This window comes from Phoca vitulina, unplaced genomic scaffold, assembly GCF_004348235.1.
Source record: "Phoca vitulina isolate PV1807 unplaced genomic scaffold, GSC_HSeal_1.0 scaffold1, whole genome shotgun sequence".
In the NCBI taxonomy this organism is placed as follows: Eukaryota; Metazoa; Chordata; class Mammalia; order Carnivora; family Phocidae; genus Phoca; species Phoca vitulina.
This window is the reverse complement of record NW_022589704.1, coordinates 1,248,799-1,265,649: the sequence shown is the minus strand read 5'-3', so window position 1 is coordinate 1,265,649 and position 16,851 is coordinate 1,248,799. Positions and strand designations below refer to the sequence as shown.

General features: G+C 60.7%; 1 protein-coding gene across 1 annotated transcript in view; it reads left to right on the top strand.

Moving 5' to 3' along the window:
- Positions 1 to 16,851, top strand: part of CROCC2 (ciliary rootlet coiled-coil, rootletin family member 2) — a 70,743-nt gene continuing 53,892 nt past the window's right edge. The window contains exons 1-5 of the mRNA XM_032413133.1: positions 1 to 75; positions 9,263 to 9,413; positions 10,501 to 10,649; positions 12,694 to 12,800; positions 14,178 to 14,343. Of these exons, the coding sequence (XP_032269024.1) occupies positions 1 to 75; positions 9,263 to 9,413; positions 10,501 to 10,649; positions 12,694 to 12,800; positions 14,178 to 14,343 (648 nt within the window). The remainder of the gene's footprint in view (positions 76 to 9,262; positions 9,414 to 10,500; positions 10,650 to 12,693; positions 12,801 to 14,177; positions 14,344 to 16,851) is intronic.

The window sequence follows — 16,851 nt, the reverse complement described above, 5'->3', positions numbered from 1 at the left end:
ATGAGTTCTGCCTCCAGCGAGCCCGGTGATGGGGATGCACAGCAGACCCCACTGGGGCTGGACACCGTGATCCAGGTCAGTGGGGTGCCCGCCCTCCAGCACCCTCCTGGGAGCAGGCTCGAGGGCACCTTGGGGGGTGCACGGAGAGGCCACACCTCCCCAGCTCCAAGGGGCACTTGGGTGCTCACACGGTCAGCATGAGCACGCACACAGAAGTGCAGCATCAGCTCAGGAGAGGGGCCTGGGGAGAGCCTGGACTGGGCGTGGGGAGACCTGAGCCCGCACCCAGCTGCCCCATCCATGCCTGCATGAGCTCAGGCCGTCAGCCCCCTTCTCTGAGCCTCAGGCTCGCGGCCTGCACACGGCGGGTGGGGAGGGACAGGCAACTCTTCCACACTGGGGTCCCACGTGCTGGGACCCCACTCACTGCTTTCTTCGTGGCAGTGTGGGAGCTACCATTGCTGGGCGGAGGTGGTTCATCCCGGTATCTATTCTCTGACTTCCAGAACTTGCCCGTGTGCATAACAGCACCAACAGTGAGGACCGCGAACTCTCCCCATGCCCCTCTCTCCTTCACTCCCTACTTCCCAGAGTCAACCCAGTGCCCGGCCCCGCCATCCCACGCCCTTAGGCGCCTACCACTGCCGTCACTGGACTCTGGCCGCCACGGCAGGCAGTCTGCACCCAGACTGAACCCTCGGGGATCCCAGTGAACCCCCGATGCCCCGGCTGACTCAGTTGTTTATTAACCCAGCTCTTAGAATCTCAGACCGCGCTGTACGGGGTTGACATGGCCCTTGTACAAACAGCACAGGCGGCCAGAGAAGAGTAATTGTCCCCAGTTGTTGCCACATGATTAAATAACATGGTGGAGCCACCTTCCACACGCACACGCACATGCACACGCACACGCACACACGTGCACACACACACTGATGCCTACACAGGATACAATGTGATGGGACAGGATACTTGAATCAGGTGATGCAACAAGACAAAACAAGGGCCTGGGTGGGTGACTTTGTCCAGCTCCCAAGGGGTGTCAGTTCTCTGGATGGAGAGAAGGACAGATGGAGGGAGGGCAGGCTTGCACACTACAGTTTCAAGACACTTTCAGCCAGGCATCCCAGAGGATCATCCTCTCTGGATTCCAGGAAAATAGAGGCTTGAGGGTTGAAGCACGTTGCTATGGCTACCAGCGTTTGAGGGAGAGACGCCGGCTGGGGCCTTGTCGGCAGTGGGCCATTGCTTGGCAGACAAGGCTGCCCCCAAATCCCACTGCCTGTGGGAAACTGTCACTGAAAGTCACAAGGAGTCCCAGCCGAGGTCCGCGCTGCCCGCCCAGCCAACACCTGTTATTTGCATTGTGATGATGAAGATCTAGGTGCCATCACCCCGGGGGGGAGTAGGCAGGCAGGCGCCAAGAGATGCCCAGATAGGCCTGTCCAGACGGGGAGGCAGGGCCACAGGGCTCCTCCAGCCCTTCCAGCTGCAGACAGGGAAACAGGGGCCTGGGCAAGGTGTGGCTTGCAGATGGGACCAGGCCTGATGGCACTCCCCACGCCTGGAGAGCGCCCCTGCAGCCTCAGCATGGCACCCCAGGGCACCCAGCCCCTGGCCTCCCCCTCAGAGCTGGGTTCTCAGGGGGTCCAGACCTAGAGCAGACAGAGAAGCAGACAAGAGGGAGAGCCCCGGGCGGGGAGGCCAACGCCAGAGGGCCCATGATTCTGGATTCGGTCCCCTCAAAACTACGGAAACAGACTCTCTTTCAGGTGTAGGTTCTGATTAATGATAATTTCCTAGGAATTTGTCCACATATCTAAATTTTCAAATTTACTGACAAAAGTTGTTCCCAGTATCTTCTCGCTGTTGTTTTGATGTCTGAGGATCTGAAGCAGGTGGCCGCCGGCCCCTGGAGTTGAGGGGTTGGAGACCCAGGGATTCCTGTGTGACATTCGGGAGATCAGGGCAGGCCGAGAGGAGTCGGTCACCCTGAGCGATACCCATTTTGCTTTTCTGATTTCGGCCACTGGTTGATCCTCTTTACCGTATTTTTGCCTTTTATTTCATTAATGTATAGATTTATTATTCCTTTGCTTTTCAGTTCTTTGGGTTTGTTGCTCATCTAATTTTTTGAGATGTGTGCTTATCTCATTAATTTGCAGCCTTCTTTTAAAAAAAAATTTTTTTTAATGAGGCGCCTGGGTAGCTCAGTCGGTTGAGTGTCCGACTCTTGGTTTCAACTCGGGTCATGATCTTGCAGTCATGGGATTGAGGCCGGCATTGGGCTCCGTGCTCAGTGCAGAGTCTGCCTCAGATTCTCTCCCCCTCTGCTGTCTCACCCACTCTGTCTCTCTCTCCGCATGCGTGCATGCGCGTGCTCTCTCTCTCTCAAATAGATAAATAAAATCTTAAAAAAAGTTTTTTTAACTTCTTTTAAAAATGTGGCAAAATATATATATATATATACATCAAATTTACCATTTTAATCATTTTTAAGTGTGCAGTTCAGTGGCATTAAGCCCATTCACATTTATATACAACCATCACCACCATCATCTCCAGAACTTTCTCACCTTCTCAAACTGAAACTCTGTCCCCATGAAACACGGACTCCCCAGCCCCACCCCAGCCCCTGGCGCCTGCCCTTCTGCTCTCTGCCTCCATGAATTTGGCCACTCTCAGGACCTCAGAGGTGGACTCAGACAATATCTCTCCTTCTGTTCCTGATCCATTTCACTCAGTGCGATGTCCCCCGGGTTTATCCATGTGCTAGCCATGGTCAGAATGTCCTTCCTTTGCAAGGCCGAATCATACTCCATTGTGTGGATGGACCACACACCGCGTTTCTCCGCTCACCTGTTCATGGACAGTTGGGTTGTTTCCACCTTCGGGCTGTTGTGAATACACTGCTGTGGACATTGGTGTGCAAGTCTGTGTTTCAGTCCCTGCCTTCACTTCTTTTGGGGATATACCCAGAAGTGGGGTTGCTGGGTCCTATGGTAACTCCTTATTTAATGTGAGGAACCACCCTACTGTTTTCCACAGCAACTGTATCATTTCACATCCCCACTTTCTTTTTCTTCTTCTTTTTTTAAGGTATGCTTTTCTTTCCCAACAACGTGTTAGCTACATCCCATACATTTTGATATAATAATTTTCATTATTATGAAAATTATTAAACTGTTGCCTAATTTCCATTGTGATTCTATCCGTGCGTCATCTAGAGGTATAAATACCCTAATTCCCAAACATGTAGAGATTTTCAAATTGTTTTCTACACCTTGTTTGACTATATTGTGCTCAGAGGTTTTGTTTGGAACATCTTAGAGTGGACAAGCCTATTAGCATCCAAGTGGGGATGGTAGGGAGGTAAGTGGATATATGGACCTGACCTCAGGGAAGAGCTCCATGCTGGAAATAGACATGTGGGCTTGTTGGCAGGTGTGTAGCTGGGTGAGTGTCCATAGAAAGAGGAGCTGGAGCACTCCCACACTTACAGATGGGAGGGGCAAGAAGGAACCAGCCAAGGAGACCAAGACGGGTGGCCAACGAGGTGAGAACAACTGGGAGGGGTGGTGTCAGGAGGAGAATGTTTCAGGGAGGAGGTGGTGACCCACATGCTGCTAATAGATCAAGGAAGATGGAGACCATGGACCACTGGGTTGAGCAACATGGAGGTCACGGGTGACCTTGGCTGCAAGGGTACCGCATGGGGCATGTAGGAGCAACACTTTTTTAAAGAGGGGTATAAATTAAAACAGTTTGTGTCAATAAGCATGGTCTGAAAGAGAGAGAAAAATCACTGATACATAAGAAGAAGGAAGGCTTGCTGGACAATGTGTTAGGTACATGACGGAAGTTGAGGTGGGATGGATGGGATGGAACCTGAGGGGGCCCACCCATGCGACTGGGATGGCTGGAGAGCATCATGGTGTGGCCAGCCCTCATCAGTCACTTGCCAAGGGCCAAGCCCTGTGCTATTTCCAAGCCAGCCAAGGACAGAGGTACTGGCCCATCTCCGAATCTTCCATCCATTTGCCCTGATGCAGCCAAGGTCATGCACAGACCTGGTCAGATTAACCAGTTATACTAATCACATGGGCCGCACCCCCTCCTCCTCATTCAGAAACACCGCTCTCCCCTCTGCCACCCCATGGTCCAAGGGGACTGTGACGGCGCAGCCATTCAAGGCTTCCACGGCGTCCGCCTCTCCTGCCTTGTTGCCCCCCATCCCTGCACCCTCCTCCCCCAGGCCCCATGCAGACTTTGAGAACCCACCCCACTGCCTTTGCTTCCGCTCTTCCCTCCACCTGGACGCCTGACCTGTGCCCCCGCTAGTGGCTGGGCTCTTGCTTGTCCTTCAGGGTCCGACTCACCTGCCACCTCCTCTAGGAAGTCTGTGTGGGCACCGCGAACACAGGAGCAAACAAGACCAACAGGGTCCTTGCCCTTCCGAGAGTTCCTTAATATAAATCATTTTGTAGTTAGTGATTCATACCTTAGGCTGGGTTTTCTGTCATTCACATGGTGACCTGTGCCAAGCACTGATCATGCTGGGGACTCAGAGATAAATGACAAGTTGTTCCCCTCACCCCCAAATGCCTGTTCAATGCCTGGCCCGGATCTCCCATTTATTATGAGTTGAGGACCAAACTGCCCCCCGTAAGAAGCATGACCCTGCTCCTGGGGCGACACCAGGGCCCCAGCGGGCTCCACAAATGCACAGAAATCTGAACTGGCCAGCGCTAAGACAGAGCAGCCAGGGGCCAGGTGTTACTGCAGACACAGAGGAGCTCTTTTTCCTCAGGAAACAGAGCCTGGCAGGCCACCAGCCCGGCCAGGGCCCTCTCTGCAGCAGGCCAAGCCACGGAAGGATGGCAAGCAGACGTCCGGTAGCTGGCCTTGGCTGCAGACCCTGTCCTCGGATGTGTTCTCCCAGCTGTGCCCGCTCCTGGCCAGGGCCAAAGCCTGTCGCCGAGGGATGCAGGGGGGCCTGTGGGAGGGCCCGAGTGGGCAGACAGGGAGGAGCACAGGGGGCGGCGGCCGTGCGGGGCCAGGCTCAGTTCCTCTGCCATCTGCCCGGGCTCGGGGACGTGCCACACCGGGGAGGACACCTGAGGCCAGTGTGCCTGCTGAGTCCCAGTCTCCCGCCACGGGGCAGGTGCCGGGACCCACAGGCGGGTCAGTCCTAACACTACCTTTGGTGGGTGCGTGACCTTGGGGGAGCCTCCTCGCCCATAGTGAACAGGAAACCTGCCCTTTGGGGTCACGACAGCGGGCGTGACGACGTTCGCTACGAAATCCTCAGCGGGGAACGCCCCGCCTCGCTTCACTCCCGCGGGCTGGCGACCTTCCCTTCTCCGTGGCGCAGGCCAGCCCCCAGAGCCTCAGCCTCCTGCAGTACCGCGGGCGGCCACACAGCGGCACTGTGGGAGCGCGGCCGCCCAACGCGGCAGCCGGCCAGTCCCCCCGCACAGGGCCCCGGACGGCCCCTGCACTCGCACTCCCTCCCTCGGCCTGCTCCTGCCCCGGGAGGCTGCAGCCTGTGACCCGGCTGAGCGGGGACCGTCCACTGCTCTGTCCCAGGGTGATTTTGATCAGAGGTTCTGGTGCCCCTCCCTCCCGACCACTGGGCTCATTAAACCCACTCTGGTGCACCCAAGGGTCTCCCGAGGTCGGGTGTGGGGGAGCCTCACCTTCTTCCGTCCCGAAGATGCCAGGCTCCTCTCACGAGCCCATCCTTCCCTCCTCCTGGGTAATAGGCGGTCTGCGTCCGGTGCCCCTAGCAGCCTGGACGCCCAGGGGGAGCCGCTCAGGGACTTACTGATGCTGCTCCCCCAGCAACAGGAAGTAGTGAAATTGCTCTGTGTGATTTCCAGGGCTGACCCACAAGGCCACCTGCCCTCCCGAGCCACCTCCTGTCCCACAGACTCCACACCCCACCCTCCGCAGAGCCGCAGCGCCCCCCCCCAGGGCTCTGGGGTGCCCCCTCCCGTTTCACAGACGAGGACCTGAGGCAGGGGACACACCCAGGGTCACGCGGTGCACTGGCAGGACAGGGACCCCAGCCCAATTCTCCAGGGGAGTCCTGCTCTGATCCGGGTGGGGAGGATAGGGGAGCCCACGCTCCTCCGTGTGCAGGCTCTCCCGTCCACACAGCCGCAGTGGGGAGGGGTGACCGTGACCAAGGGGTGCCTGGCCCCCTTGCAGGGATCTGCTTCCATGGGCCATGCCGAGCAGGGGCTGGGACCTCGCAGTGGCCTTTAGCGCAAGTTGAGCTGAGGAGGGCGCTGGGGGCGGGAGGAAGGGATAGGGCTGCGTTCAACTGTGAGTCTGGGGTCTTTGGGGAAACCGATGTCCAGCCCTCCGACGACGGGCTGAGAGTCCCGGGGCGGGGGGTAGCCTTCTGGAAGCCTCCCTGTGCACAGCGCGGACACGCAGACCCCACCCCCACCCCCCGCCTCGGCCCCCGACCACGAATGGCCAGCCCGGGAGGAGGGCCCCCGGCCCGCAGAGGAGGCGACCCGCCCGGACCTGCAGGGCCGCAGGTGGCGGCCAGGGGCTGCAGACAGGAAGGTCTCGGGGCGGAGGGAGCAGCCTCTCTGGGCCAGACTCAAGGCGGCCGGAAACAGGCAGCGAGCCGCGGGGTCCTGCCCGGAGGTCCGCGAGGCCCCGCGACCCGCCCCGGATGGAGACCAGGCCTCTCTCCTGGCCCCGCCCCCCAATCCTGGCTCTTCCCCTTCCCCTCCCGGCCGCGCCCCCTCCTGGCCCTCCCCCTCCCGGCCCCCTTCCCCTCCCGCCCCTGCCCCTCCTGGGCCTGCCCCTTCCCCGCCCTCAACACCCCACGGCCCCTCCCCTCCGCGCGCCCCCCGCCGCGCCCCCTCGGCTCCAGCTGGGCCGCGGCCCATCGCAGGCACCCGGCCACAGCTGGAACCCATTACGCCCCCAGCGCCTCTTGGGACGGCTCGGCTAATAAGTGACCCTCTGTAAATGTTAGGAATGAGTCAGGTTTATGCCGCGCTGCTTCAGGCTTCCCGTTAGCGGGTGGCGCCTCGGATGCCCGGGGGAGCAGGGAGGGTGGGGGAGGGCGAAGGGGCAGAGTCGTTCCTGGCCTCGGAGGGAGAGCTTCCTGGAGTTCATTGTTCCTACAGCGGGGCCCGGGGTGGGTCTCACTACCCCCCTGAGCCTCAGTTTCCCCGCGTGCAAATACAGGGTTCAGGGCAGACAATGGCTGAGCCCCTTTAGCCGCCTTTCCCCCCAGGAGGACATTAGACGCCGCTGATGGTCTTGGCACTCGTGCCTTGCTTGGCCCAGAAAGGGTAGCAGGCACATCCTCCCCCCCCCACCCCCGCCGGAGGCAGGCTGCTCACCTCCCACCCAGAGTAATACTGAAGGGGGTCATGGGGGGGGGGGTGTTGGGGGATGGCGCCTTCCCAAGGCCCCCTGCTGACTCAAATTCAAGCATCACTGTGTGAAGTAAGGCTCCAGCCTGAAGAAGGGCTGGGTCCCAGGTGAACCAGGACTAGGGTTCTCACTCCAGGGGGAGGGCAGTGGAAGTTGGTTCTTGGTATTTGCTCAGTGACCGTCCAGCACCTGGGCTGCTGTTGGGGATCAGAATGGGGCCTTACCAGGTGTCATGCAGGAACCCAGGTCTCAGGGCGGGGGGGTGACTCTTGGCATTCTGGTCCAGATGGAACATGCCTTGTGTCCCAGGAGAATTTGAGGTGTGTGTGCAAAAGATCCCAGGCTGGGATCTCAGGAAGGAAGAACAGAGAGAACGTACGAGGGCAATGGGGTGCACAGAACAGGGGTATGCCCAGGAAGCCCTCCACCCCCACCAGCCAGGGGCTGAGTGTCAGAGCCAGGTGGAGCGGTCTGAACCTGGAAAGGCTTCAGGGAGAGCTGGGAGGAAATCAGAGGAGGGAGGGGACAGGCAGTAGGAGGCTGCTCAGTGGTCACTCATCAGGACCCTGGGCTGGGAGGGAGATTTGGGGAGTCACAGGGCGAGGGAGCAGGCTCTGAGGGATCACAGGGAGAGGGATCCTGGGAAGCTAGAGGACGGATGAGTTTCAGAAGTCTGGGACTGGGTGGGGGTGTGATGGGAGGACCCCGGTTTGCAGCCCTGGAGAGTCACTGTCTCCAGGATCCCCTGGGAAGCATCCGGTGATCTTGTCACACCAAGCCCTCTCACATCCAGAGTGAAGAATGTCCTTCCCATGGCCAGGGCCACAGTTAGACCCAGCAAGAAGGGCCCTGCCTGGGGCGCCTGGGTGGCTCAGTTGGTTAAGCAACTGCCTTCGGCTCAGGTCATGATCCTGGAGTCCCGGGATCGAGTCCCGCATCGGGCTCCCTGCTTGGCAGGGAGTCTGCTTCTCCCTCTGACCCTCCTCCCTCTCATGCTCTCTGTCTCTCATTCTCTCTCTCTCAAAATAAATAAATAAAAATCTAAAAAAAAAAAAAAAAAAAGAAGGGCCCTGCCTGGGCCCAGGATTTAGAGGGCACCCCCCGGCCCTCCCCCAGCTCTGCCCACCTCATGATGCAGAAAATCCCCAGGGCAAAAGCAATGTGCCAACTCAGAGCCCAAGACCTCCCGACACCAGTCTCTGTGTATCCAGGACCCTGGGATTTCCTGCCCACTTCCAGGCCTCCTGAGACCTCTCCCACGGCAGGTCAGCTGCTCTGGACGGGCCAGGAAGGAGGGCTGTCCTCACTGCCTTCCCACAGCCCCTCCCGTGGTTCCTGCCCTGCCCTCTCCCAGGGCCCCCTCGTGCCCTTCCTGGTGGACAGGGCGAAGCCCTGAGCAGCTGGCCGTGTCCAAAAAGGGAGGTGGGTGGGTGGGCCTAGACCCTTACAAGTTGTCAATCCCTCCCAGCAACCCCCACTGTGAAAGTGGTGAGACCGCATGCTGCAGGCGGTCAGGACCGGGACCGGAGCAGGGGTGCCTGCCTCCCGGTGCCTCTGGAGACACCCACCGTGAACACTCAGCCCGGCCCCCACAGAGGTGGAGCGGGGCCAGAGGGCAGGGCACAGTGACCAGCTAGGCTAGGTGTCCTCCGGGTCCCCAGTGCTCAGAGCACCGCCGGGTTACTCTACAGGTAGAGAAACCAAGGCATGTGCTTTGGGTGGTAGCCTCAGGCCGTCCTCTGCAGAGCACTTGGCGGCTGGGCCGGGGAGCCCCGTGGGAGCCCCCAGGGACCCCAGGGGGCTCGCTGTCCAGGAGGCTGCCAGCCCCAAGTGTGCCTGGATGGCTGTTTTTCAGAGGCTGGAGGACACCGTCTTGAGTCCCACGGCCAGCAGAGAAGACCGGGCGCTGACCGTACGTGGGGAAGGCCCGCAGGCTCCGCCCACGCCGGTACCTGCCCGAATCCGTGAGATCGTGGCTGGCAGCCTGGGGGACGCACCACACCAAGGTGACGGGCGGTGGTGGGGTGACGATGGAGGTGGGGGGGCACCAGGGGAGGCACAGAGCCATCAGCTGGAGTCCAGCTTCCGTGCGTCCCCTGCCCCTGCAGTGTCCCCCTCCGGGTTCCAAGCCCCACCCAGGCTGGCCCCTCCTGTCATCTTGCAGTGTGATGGGGCACCGAACCACGCCCACCCGGGGTCACCCACAGGGGTCACGTGTCCAGACCCACAGCATGCTTACCACGAGGCCACAAGGACTGTCCGGCACTGCATTTGTGTTTGTGACACATTTGTGACCAGCTGTCTTGATTTCGTCATATTTGCATTTCATTAGATGAGCAAAAATCCTGAAGGTCGACACTCAGGAAGCACAGACACTGAGCAGGCCCCCCGCACCCTGCCCCAGACCTCTGCTCACCCAGCCCACAGGCCCCCCCACCCTGCCCCAGACCTCTGCTCACCCAGCCCACAGGCCCCCTGGGGCAGAGCGCTTTGCAGCTAAGGAACTGGCCCCAGGCTGGGTCCCTGCAGCGGGGCCACCCAACTGGTCAGGCCACTTGGCCCTAGCTAGTGCTGGGGACTCCCTCGTGTGTGGGTCCCGACACCCCTTTCTATAGTAAGGGTCTGTCCAGCCTCCTGAGGGAACCAGTCACTCTCAGAAGGTGTGTGTTAAGGAAGAAGAAAGCCCACTGTGTACTTAGAAAAGCAACTCGCTATTCAGATGAGCTCGGGTTACCCTGACTCAGCAGTTCTCCCTGCTTCACAGGGGGCGGGGGTCCCCAGTGTCCAGGCCACTCCCACACCCTCCGCTCTAATTGGTTTGGGGCTGTGCTGGGGTTAAAGGTGTGGATGAGAGGTAAAGTGTCGGTGGCCCGCCCTCCAACAGGAGCGGGAGGGAGGCCTGGAGCATGAAGTCCACATCCCCCACACCAGGGTCCCGGGTCACAGCTGGACCCTCCTGGAAGAGCGGGGCAGACCAGCAGTGGGAGCCCGGGGACCGGCCCAGAGGCCCACCATGGGGACAGGGTGCCGTGTCTGAGGAGGTGGGGGGCCCTGGTCCGGCCGCCCGGGCTGACGCTGGAACTGCCCCTACAGGGGTGCAGGGGCCGCTGACCGCCTCGGCCCGTGTGCAGGAGGAGAATGAGCTCCTGCAGGACGAGCTGGCCAGGCTGGAGAACCTGCTGGCCCAGGCAGGCACTGAGCAGGACGAGCTGGCCAGCAGGTACCACACGCTCAGTGAGCGGGTAAGCGTGCGCACCGGGCACGTGGCAGGCAGAAGGTGGCAGCCTGGCCTGCGGAGAGGCGGTCACCTGTTGGGACTGGTGGCCAGACAGCTGGGACCATCGTCGAGCCTTAGGACATAGAATGACAGGTGACGTCAGCCACAGCACATCTAAATCCCAAGCCACAGATGGGAAAACGGGCTGGAGGGGGGAGGGTGAGGATAGGACGGGTGTCCAGGCCCCCTCTCCCTCCTGCAAAGTACCCCCCCGGGTCTCCCAGCCCAGCTGAAGTGTTGACTTGTGTCCTGCCTGCCCGGGGGCTTTGTGGAGGCAGCTGGGTCAGTCCTGAGCCCTCAGCCCCAGCACCTCACTTTTGGGGTCTGCTAGGAATTGGCTCCAACCCTCAGACGGCGCTTGTAGAGACTTGGCTCTGCCCCCCACCCCACACCTTTTCCTGACAGCCCAGGCCAGGGCAGTCCTCAGAGGATAGCTGTGACCCCTGGGTCCTCGGTCCCCGGGGCACCCACAATGCTTTCCGCCGCAGCAAGAGGCTGTGTGGTTATAAAGTGTGGGGTTGGGGGGCCTCCTGTTGTTCAGGTGGGGAAACCATGGCAGAAAGCTGAGGAAACTTGCCAGGCCAGATCCTCTTTCCAGGGTCTGCCAGTCCGAGCCCGATGGCTCCTTACGCGGGACTGGGCTGCAGATGCCCAGCTCCCAGTGTGGGGTACTCAGAGCCCCTGTTGTGTCTGGCCCACCCCACCCCTGCTGTCTTCAGAGTCCTCCTTGCACTATGTGGCAGGATAGATGACCCCACTTTCTGGAAGAGAACACTGAGATTCAGAGCAGCCAGGCTTGCCCAGGGCTGTGCTGCCAGTGTTGGAGCTGGGACTGAGCCAGGCGCTGGCCCTTTCCCCAGCATGACCAGTGACCCGTACCAGCTGCCCGGGGCCCCCAGGATATCCGGGGCTTCCAGGAATCAGCAGCATCAGCAGCCCCCACACTAAACACCGGCTCTCACCGCTGTCCCCATCCCTAGTGAGCCCCTCAGGGCAGGACCACGGGGGCATCCTCACCCCCATCAGCTCCAGGAGGACATCAGCGAGCTCGCCTGCCCTCCAGGGCTGTCTGTGGCCTGGGCCCAGTCGTGGGGGTGGGGGACCTTCCTAGCACAGGGTGGGGAGATGTTGGGAACCGGTGGTGGGAATAGAAGCCAGAAATCCTGCGGACAGATTAGTAAGCCTCATGAGTCAGAACTGAACTCCCAGACCCCGCAGCTCAGCGCACATGTCAGGCTCCCACGGGCGCCTCAGCCTCCCCCTTGTGCAGGCGCCAGAGGGGCCCGGCTGCCCCCACGTCACCCCGAGCAGATGGGCAGGGCGGGGCGGGGGTCAGGGGGGCCAGTGTGACTGCTCTGTGGTCACCCCCAGCCCCTGCCCTGGCCTCCTGGCTCTCCTGATATCCCCGTGTCTCAGCCCCCCACCAGCCCGCCTGCTGGGCCTGAGCTCCCCTCCCCAGACACCCCAAGTGTGCTCTGGGTCGGCACAGCCAGGGGCAGCCCCTAGCACCTCCTGTTCCCCTTGGAGCTCTAGGCTCCCCGTCTGCTCAGGCCCCAGCTGGGAGCCAGGAAGGACGCAGGCTCTGAGGCAGGCCTGGTCCAGCTCCGCTCGGATGACCCCCCTCCCCAGCAGGCCTGCCGGGGGTGGAAGCCCACTTGTGGCCGTGGCCGTGGGGGCGGGGTAGCTGGAGGGGCAGGACCCCACACTTGCACTCTCTCAGCGGGGGTGACCCCAGGCCCGCCCTGCAGTTCAGCCATCCTGCCCTTTATGAAGCAGTCCCGGAGGCCCCCTCCTCAACCAGCCACAGGCACTTGGCCCAGGGTCGGGGGGGGCGAATGCCTGCCCCTCGGCCCCATCCGCATCGTGTGGAGGGGCCTCAGCCTCAGCAGACCCCTGCTGGCGGCCTGAGGGGTGCCCTCTCTCCCACCTCGGGGAGGGCTTTATGCCACAGCTGCCCTGCCTGGCGGGCTCGGGAGCTGCTGGCCAGGTGGGCTGTCGTTCCTCCCCAGCTACAGGCCCGTCTGGAGACCACCGAGGCGTGGCTGCGGAGGTCGGAGCTAGAGCACAGTGTGGACCTGGAGGAGGCCCTGGGCCGTCTGGAGGCCGCTGAGCAGAGGTGGGTCGGGACTGATGTGGCAGTCAGGGCTACCGGGAGCTCGGCCGTCACCCCCGGAGGCAGCAGACCCCACTGTGCCTTGGGGCCGTTGGCCAGTCTCTTCCCAAAGTGACTCCAAGTCAAACTTGCCTGGACGCGTTGGCCCCAGGCTTCAGAGGCAGGGGAAAGAGTGGGCAGAGCAGGGTGAGGAGGGGGACCAACAGGCTGTGGGCCTCAGGTGTGGGGTGCAGGTCCCATAGGTCTGGGGGTCTCACCGGCCCTGCGCTCCCAAGCGTGCCACCTCCAGGCCCCGACGCCACCGAGCTGGTGCTCTGGCCAGTGCTGCAGGCAGGCCCCCTGAGCTGACCATGGCCCTTGTTAGCACAGCTGGTCCCGGAGCACCCATGGGTGCTTCCCTCAGCCCCACCCTTCTTCATGCTCCGGCCCTGACTCCCAGACCCCTTTGGCTCAGGCCACTCTGACTTCATGGTCAGGGGCTCCTCTGTTCACCAGCGGCCAGCACGTGTCATGCCCTAGCCTCCCCAGTGGTAACCCCAGTTCTCCAGAAGTAGCCCCTGACCCCAAGCTCTAGGACACAGTCCCCGGAAGGGAAGGGGCATGTCTCCACACTGCAGGGAGAACAGCCAGGAGGGGTTGAGACCCTGAGCTCGGCTGCGTCTCCAGACCTGGGGGAGGTTAGAACATCTGTGGAATACTTCCCGTTACTTGCTTCATCCTCAGGGACTCTGGAAACAGAAGGAAAGTGCTGAGAAACATTTCGAAAACCAGTTTTCAAAAACAGCAGGGGCAGGGGTGCGGGGTCACAACCCAAGAGGAGGTGATGCCCAAGTTGAAAGGGGAGCAGAGAAGGTCCCTTTTGCGGCCTCGCAGCCTGGCCAAGAGGGCTAGCTCTCGGAGGGCCGCTCTACCCATCACGGCCAGTTTCAGAGAAGAGAGGACCCCACGGTCACAGGGGGGCTGCCCCCTTCATGGGGTGTGCCGGATGTCCTCTCCCCACTGCCCTGCCCCTTCCTCCCAGGCCCGGTCCCCTCAGCTGCCAGAGCCGCCCCTCTCATGCGTCTCAGGGCTCACCCCTGAACCTGGGACGGAGCCCGCCGCACTCGTGGGGCCCAGCCAGGGATGCTCCGCATGGGAGGAGGAGGGCGAGCAGGCGTCTCAGAGATGGAGTGTACTGGGGAGCACTCAGATACTGGCCCCAGTTTGGGGAGCCGTGGGTGCCCCATCGCAGGAGGTCAGTGCCGCTTAGCGGTGGCTTGGGGATCTTCACCCCCGAGCTGGGCTGGCCGGGCCCAGGAAGCGTGGGGCTTGGCTCTCAGAGCCTTTGGAAGGAGAAGCCCCCTGCCCGTGGTCATGCTGCTGCGGTTTCTGCCCCGCCAGGAGCACCGGTCTCGCGCAGGTGAACACCCTTCTGCGGAAACAGCTGGAGCACATGAAGAAGGCCAACGACAGGCTGGCCGAGGAGCTGGCCAGGACAGCGGACAGCGTGCTCCATCTTCAGAGCGAGCTGGAGCTGAAGGAGGCGCAGCGCTGGACTGAGAGACAGGTGCTTCCCCGCTTTTGCCCACTGGCAGGGGACACCTGTCCTGGTGCTTATGGCCCGCGGCAGGGGGCAGGCAGTGGGGGCCGGGAGAGGGTAAATTGGCTCTAGCTGTGGTTCCTCCTGGAGGGCGAGGCCGCTGACCTGCTGCCACACCATGTTCCCCATCGAGCTGGGCCACAGCAGTCTACAGAGTGGGAGCACCAGGTTAGGGAGGCCCTCCCTTGAGAACAGGCAGTCAGGACCCCAAGATCAGACTTGGGAAGTAGGACGAGGGCCCAGGGTCCTGGCTCTGGCATGGCCTGCCCCATTCTTGAGAGGGAAGGAGGTCTCCGTAGGCCTGACTCCTGCTCGGGCTGCAGGGGTGGGGGGGCACTCGAAGGAGCCTGGGCCACACCGTTGCTCCCAGCCCCTGGCCAGCGCCAGCAGGGCCCTCCCAGGCCTTGCCTAATCACAGTCTTCCGAAACCCTAAGCCCTTCAGGGGCTCAGGGCGCAGTGCCCTAGGCCGCAGCCCCCCAGGGATGGTCGCTAATGGCAAGACCCCTGGCGTGAGCTGGGGGAGATGCTTGGGACACATCACACCCTGCTCCCCTGCCTGGTCCAGGTCTTCCCACGGCTATGCTTGTGGCCACTGAGTGAAAAGAGGCATCCACGCCTCTGCTCTGGTCTGTCCTTGGACACAGGCCCCTGAGAGGGGCACGGCCCGGGGCAAGGCGGGCCTCCGCAGCTGTGGCCATCCCTAAAGGGGGCAGGTGTCCCCACGGCCTTCCTACTGTCCTCTGCCGGCGCCACTGGCAGGATTCTTCCCAGACACCACCTGGAAAATGGCCGCTTCCAGGTAAAAGCAGAGGCCAAGGGCGGCCAGCGTGCCTGGGCCTCAGGCTGACCGCACCCAGACGTGCCTCAGACAAGCCCACCTCCCAGGGCCGTCCTGCACTGCCCGCCCAGTGTCAGGCGGAAAGGACAGCTGGCTGGGCCCCCGCAAGCCCGGGGCATGGCTGCCATGCGGGACGGCTTGGCCCCTGTGCCCGGCTGTGTGTGGCTGTGGTTCGGGGGAGGCCGGGTGGGCCCTTCTGCTGTGCGGAAGCGGAGGGCCCACAGAGGGGGAGTGCCACCTTTACACGTGTCACCGAGAGGCCGCGTCTGTCCCCGCAGCGTAGTGGATGATAGCTGGGGCCTGTTAGAGGCAGTCCACCACCCTGCCCCCGCCTCCTCCTACGGCCGGGCTGTGACTGCCGAGCGGAACGAATGCCCTGGAGGACAGGCCTCTAGTTCAGCTTGGATTGGCTTGTCAAGGGTCTTCATTTCCCCCTTGGCCGTGGAAGGTCTCATGGGCGGCAGGTGCTCTCTCTCGGTACCTTAAAGACCCTTTCGTTGTCCTCTGGCTCTGTGGTCGCTGCCAGAAGTCAGTGCCCAGGGCCTTCATGCTGTGACTCCCCGCAAAGGTAATCTGTCCTCCCACCTGGCAGCTTTGACGTTGCCGTTCTGCGGTTTTACTAGGATGCGTCTCTGTGCAGATTTCTTTCTGTTTATTCTGCTTCGGACTCATCAGGATGCTGTGTCTTTGTTACTTTTGGAAAGTAGCCCTCACGTCTCCGAGCGTTGCCTGTGCTCATCCTCGCTCCTCCCAACCCTGAGCAGGCCAGCCGCTCTCACGAACCCCTGAGCCCCCCAGGCTTCTGAACCTGGCATGTCTTCTTTCTGTCACCCTGGTTTGTATTCTAGACAATTTCAAATATACCTACCCGGTCAGCATGTCTGTCTCTGGTGTCCAAGCTCTGTTAAACCTGCCTGCTTTGCTTAAATTCCAAATATCGTGTTTTTTCATCTTTAAGAATTCTGGTAGATTCTTTTCCAAATATCTTACTCTTAACTCACATGTTCAAGCCTCTCGTCTACTTGCTGACGCATCCTGAAAATGGTTATGTTCTCCACTGTGCCTGATGTTCCGACGTCTCGAGTTCCTTAAGGTCTGATTCTATTGTTTCTTCTGGCTCTTGATCATAGTGCTCTGTTACCTTGTGTCTTTAGTGATTTTATTTTTTTATTTTAAACCAAGAGCTGTTTATTTTTCTTGGAACTTTGGGAAAGTTCTTTGGAACCTGGAATGGATGTGGTATCTTCCAGAAAGGGTTTTCATTTGTTTCTGACAGGTGCGTAGGGGCTCTGATAGTCTTTGGGGCCACAATGAAGTACATTTTCAGCTTGAGTTTTTTTAAGCCACCAGGTTATATGACTTCAGACTGAAAACTACAGGCTGGCTTGTGGCCCCATATCCACAGGGAAGATCCTTCTCCTTCCCGTTTTACCACCTGCTGTCACAGAAGCACAGACCGGGGCTTATGTTATGTTAACATTAATTCTCACAGTTCTAGAGACAGGAAGTCCAAGATCAAGGTGAGAGACTATTCAGTGTGTGGCCAGGGCTGCTTCCTGGGGCCTGGACAGCTCCTTCTCACTATAACTACACACACACACACACACACACGCATGCAAGCACACACACACGCCCG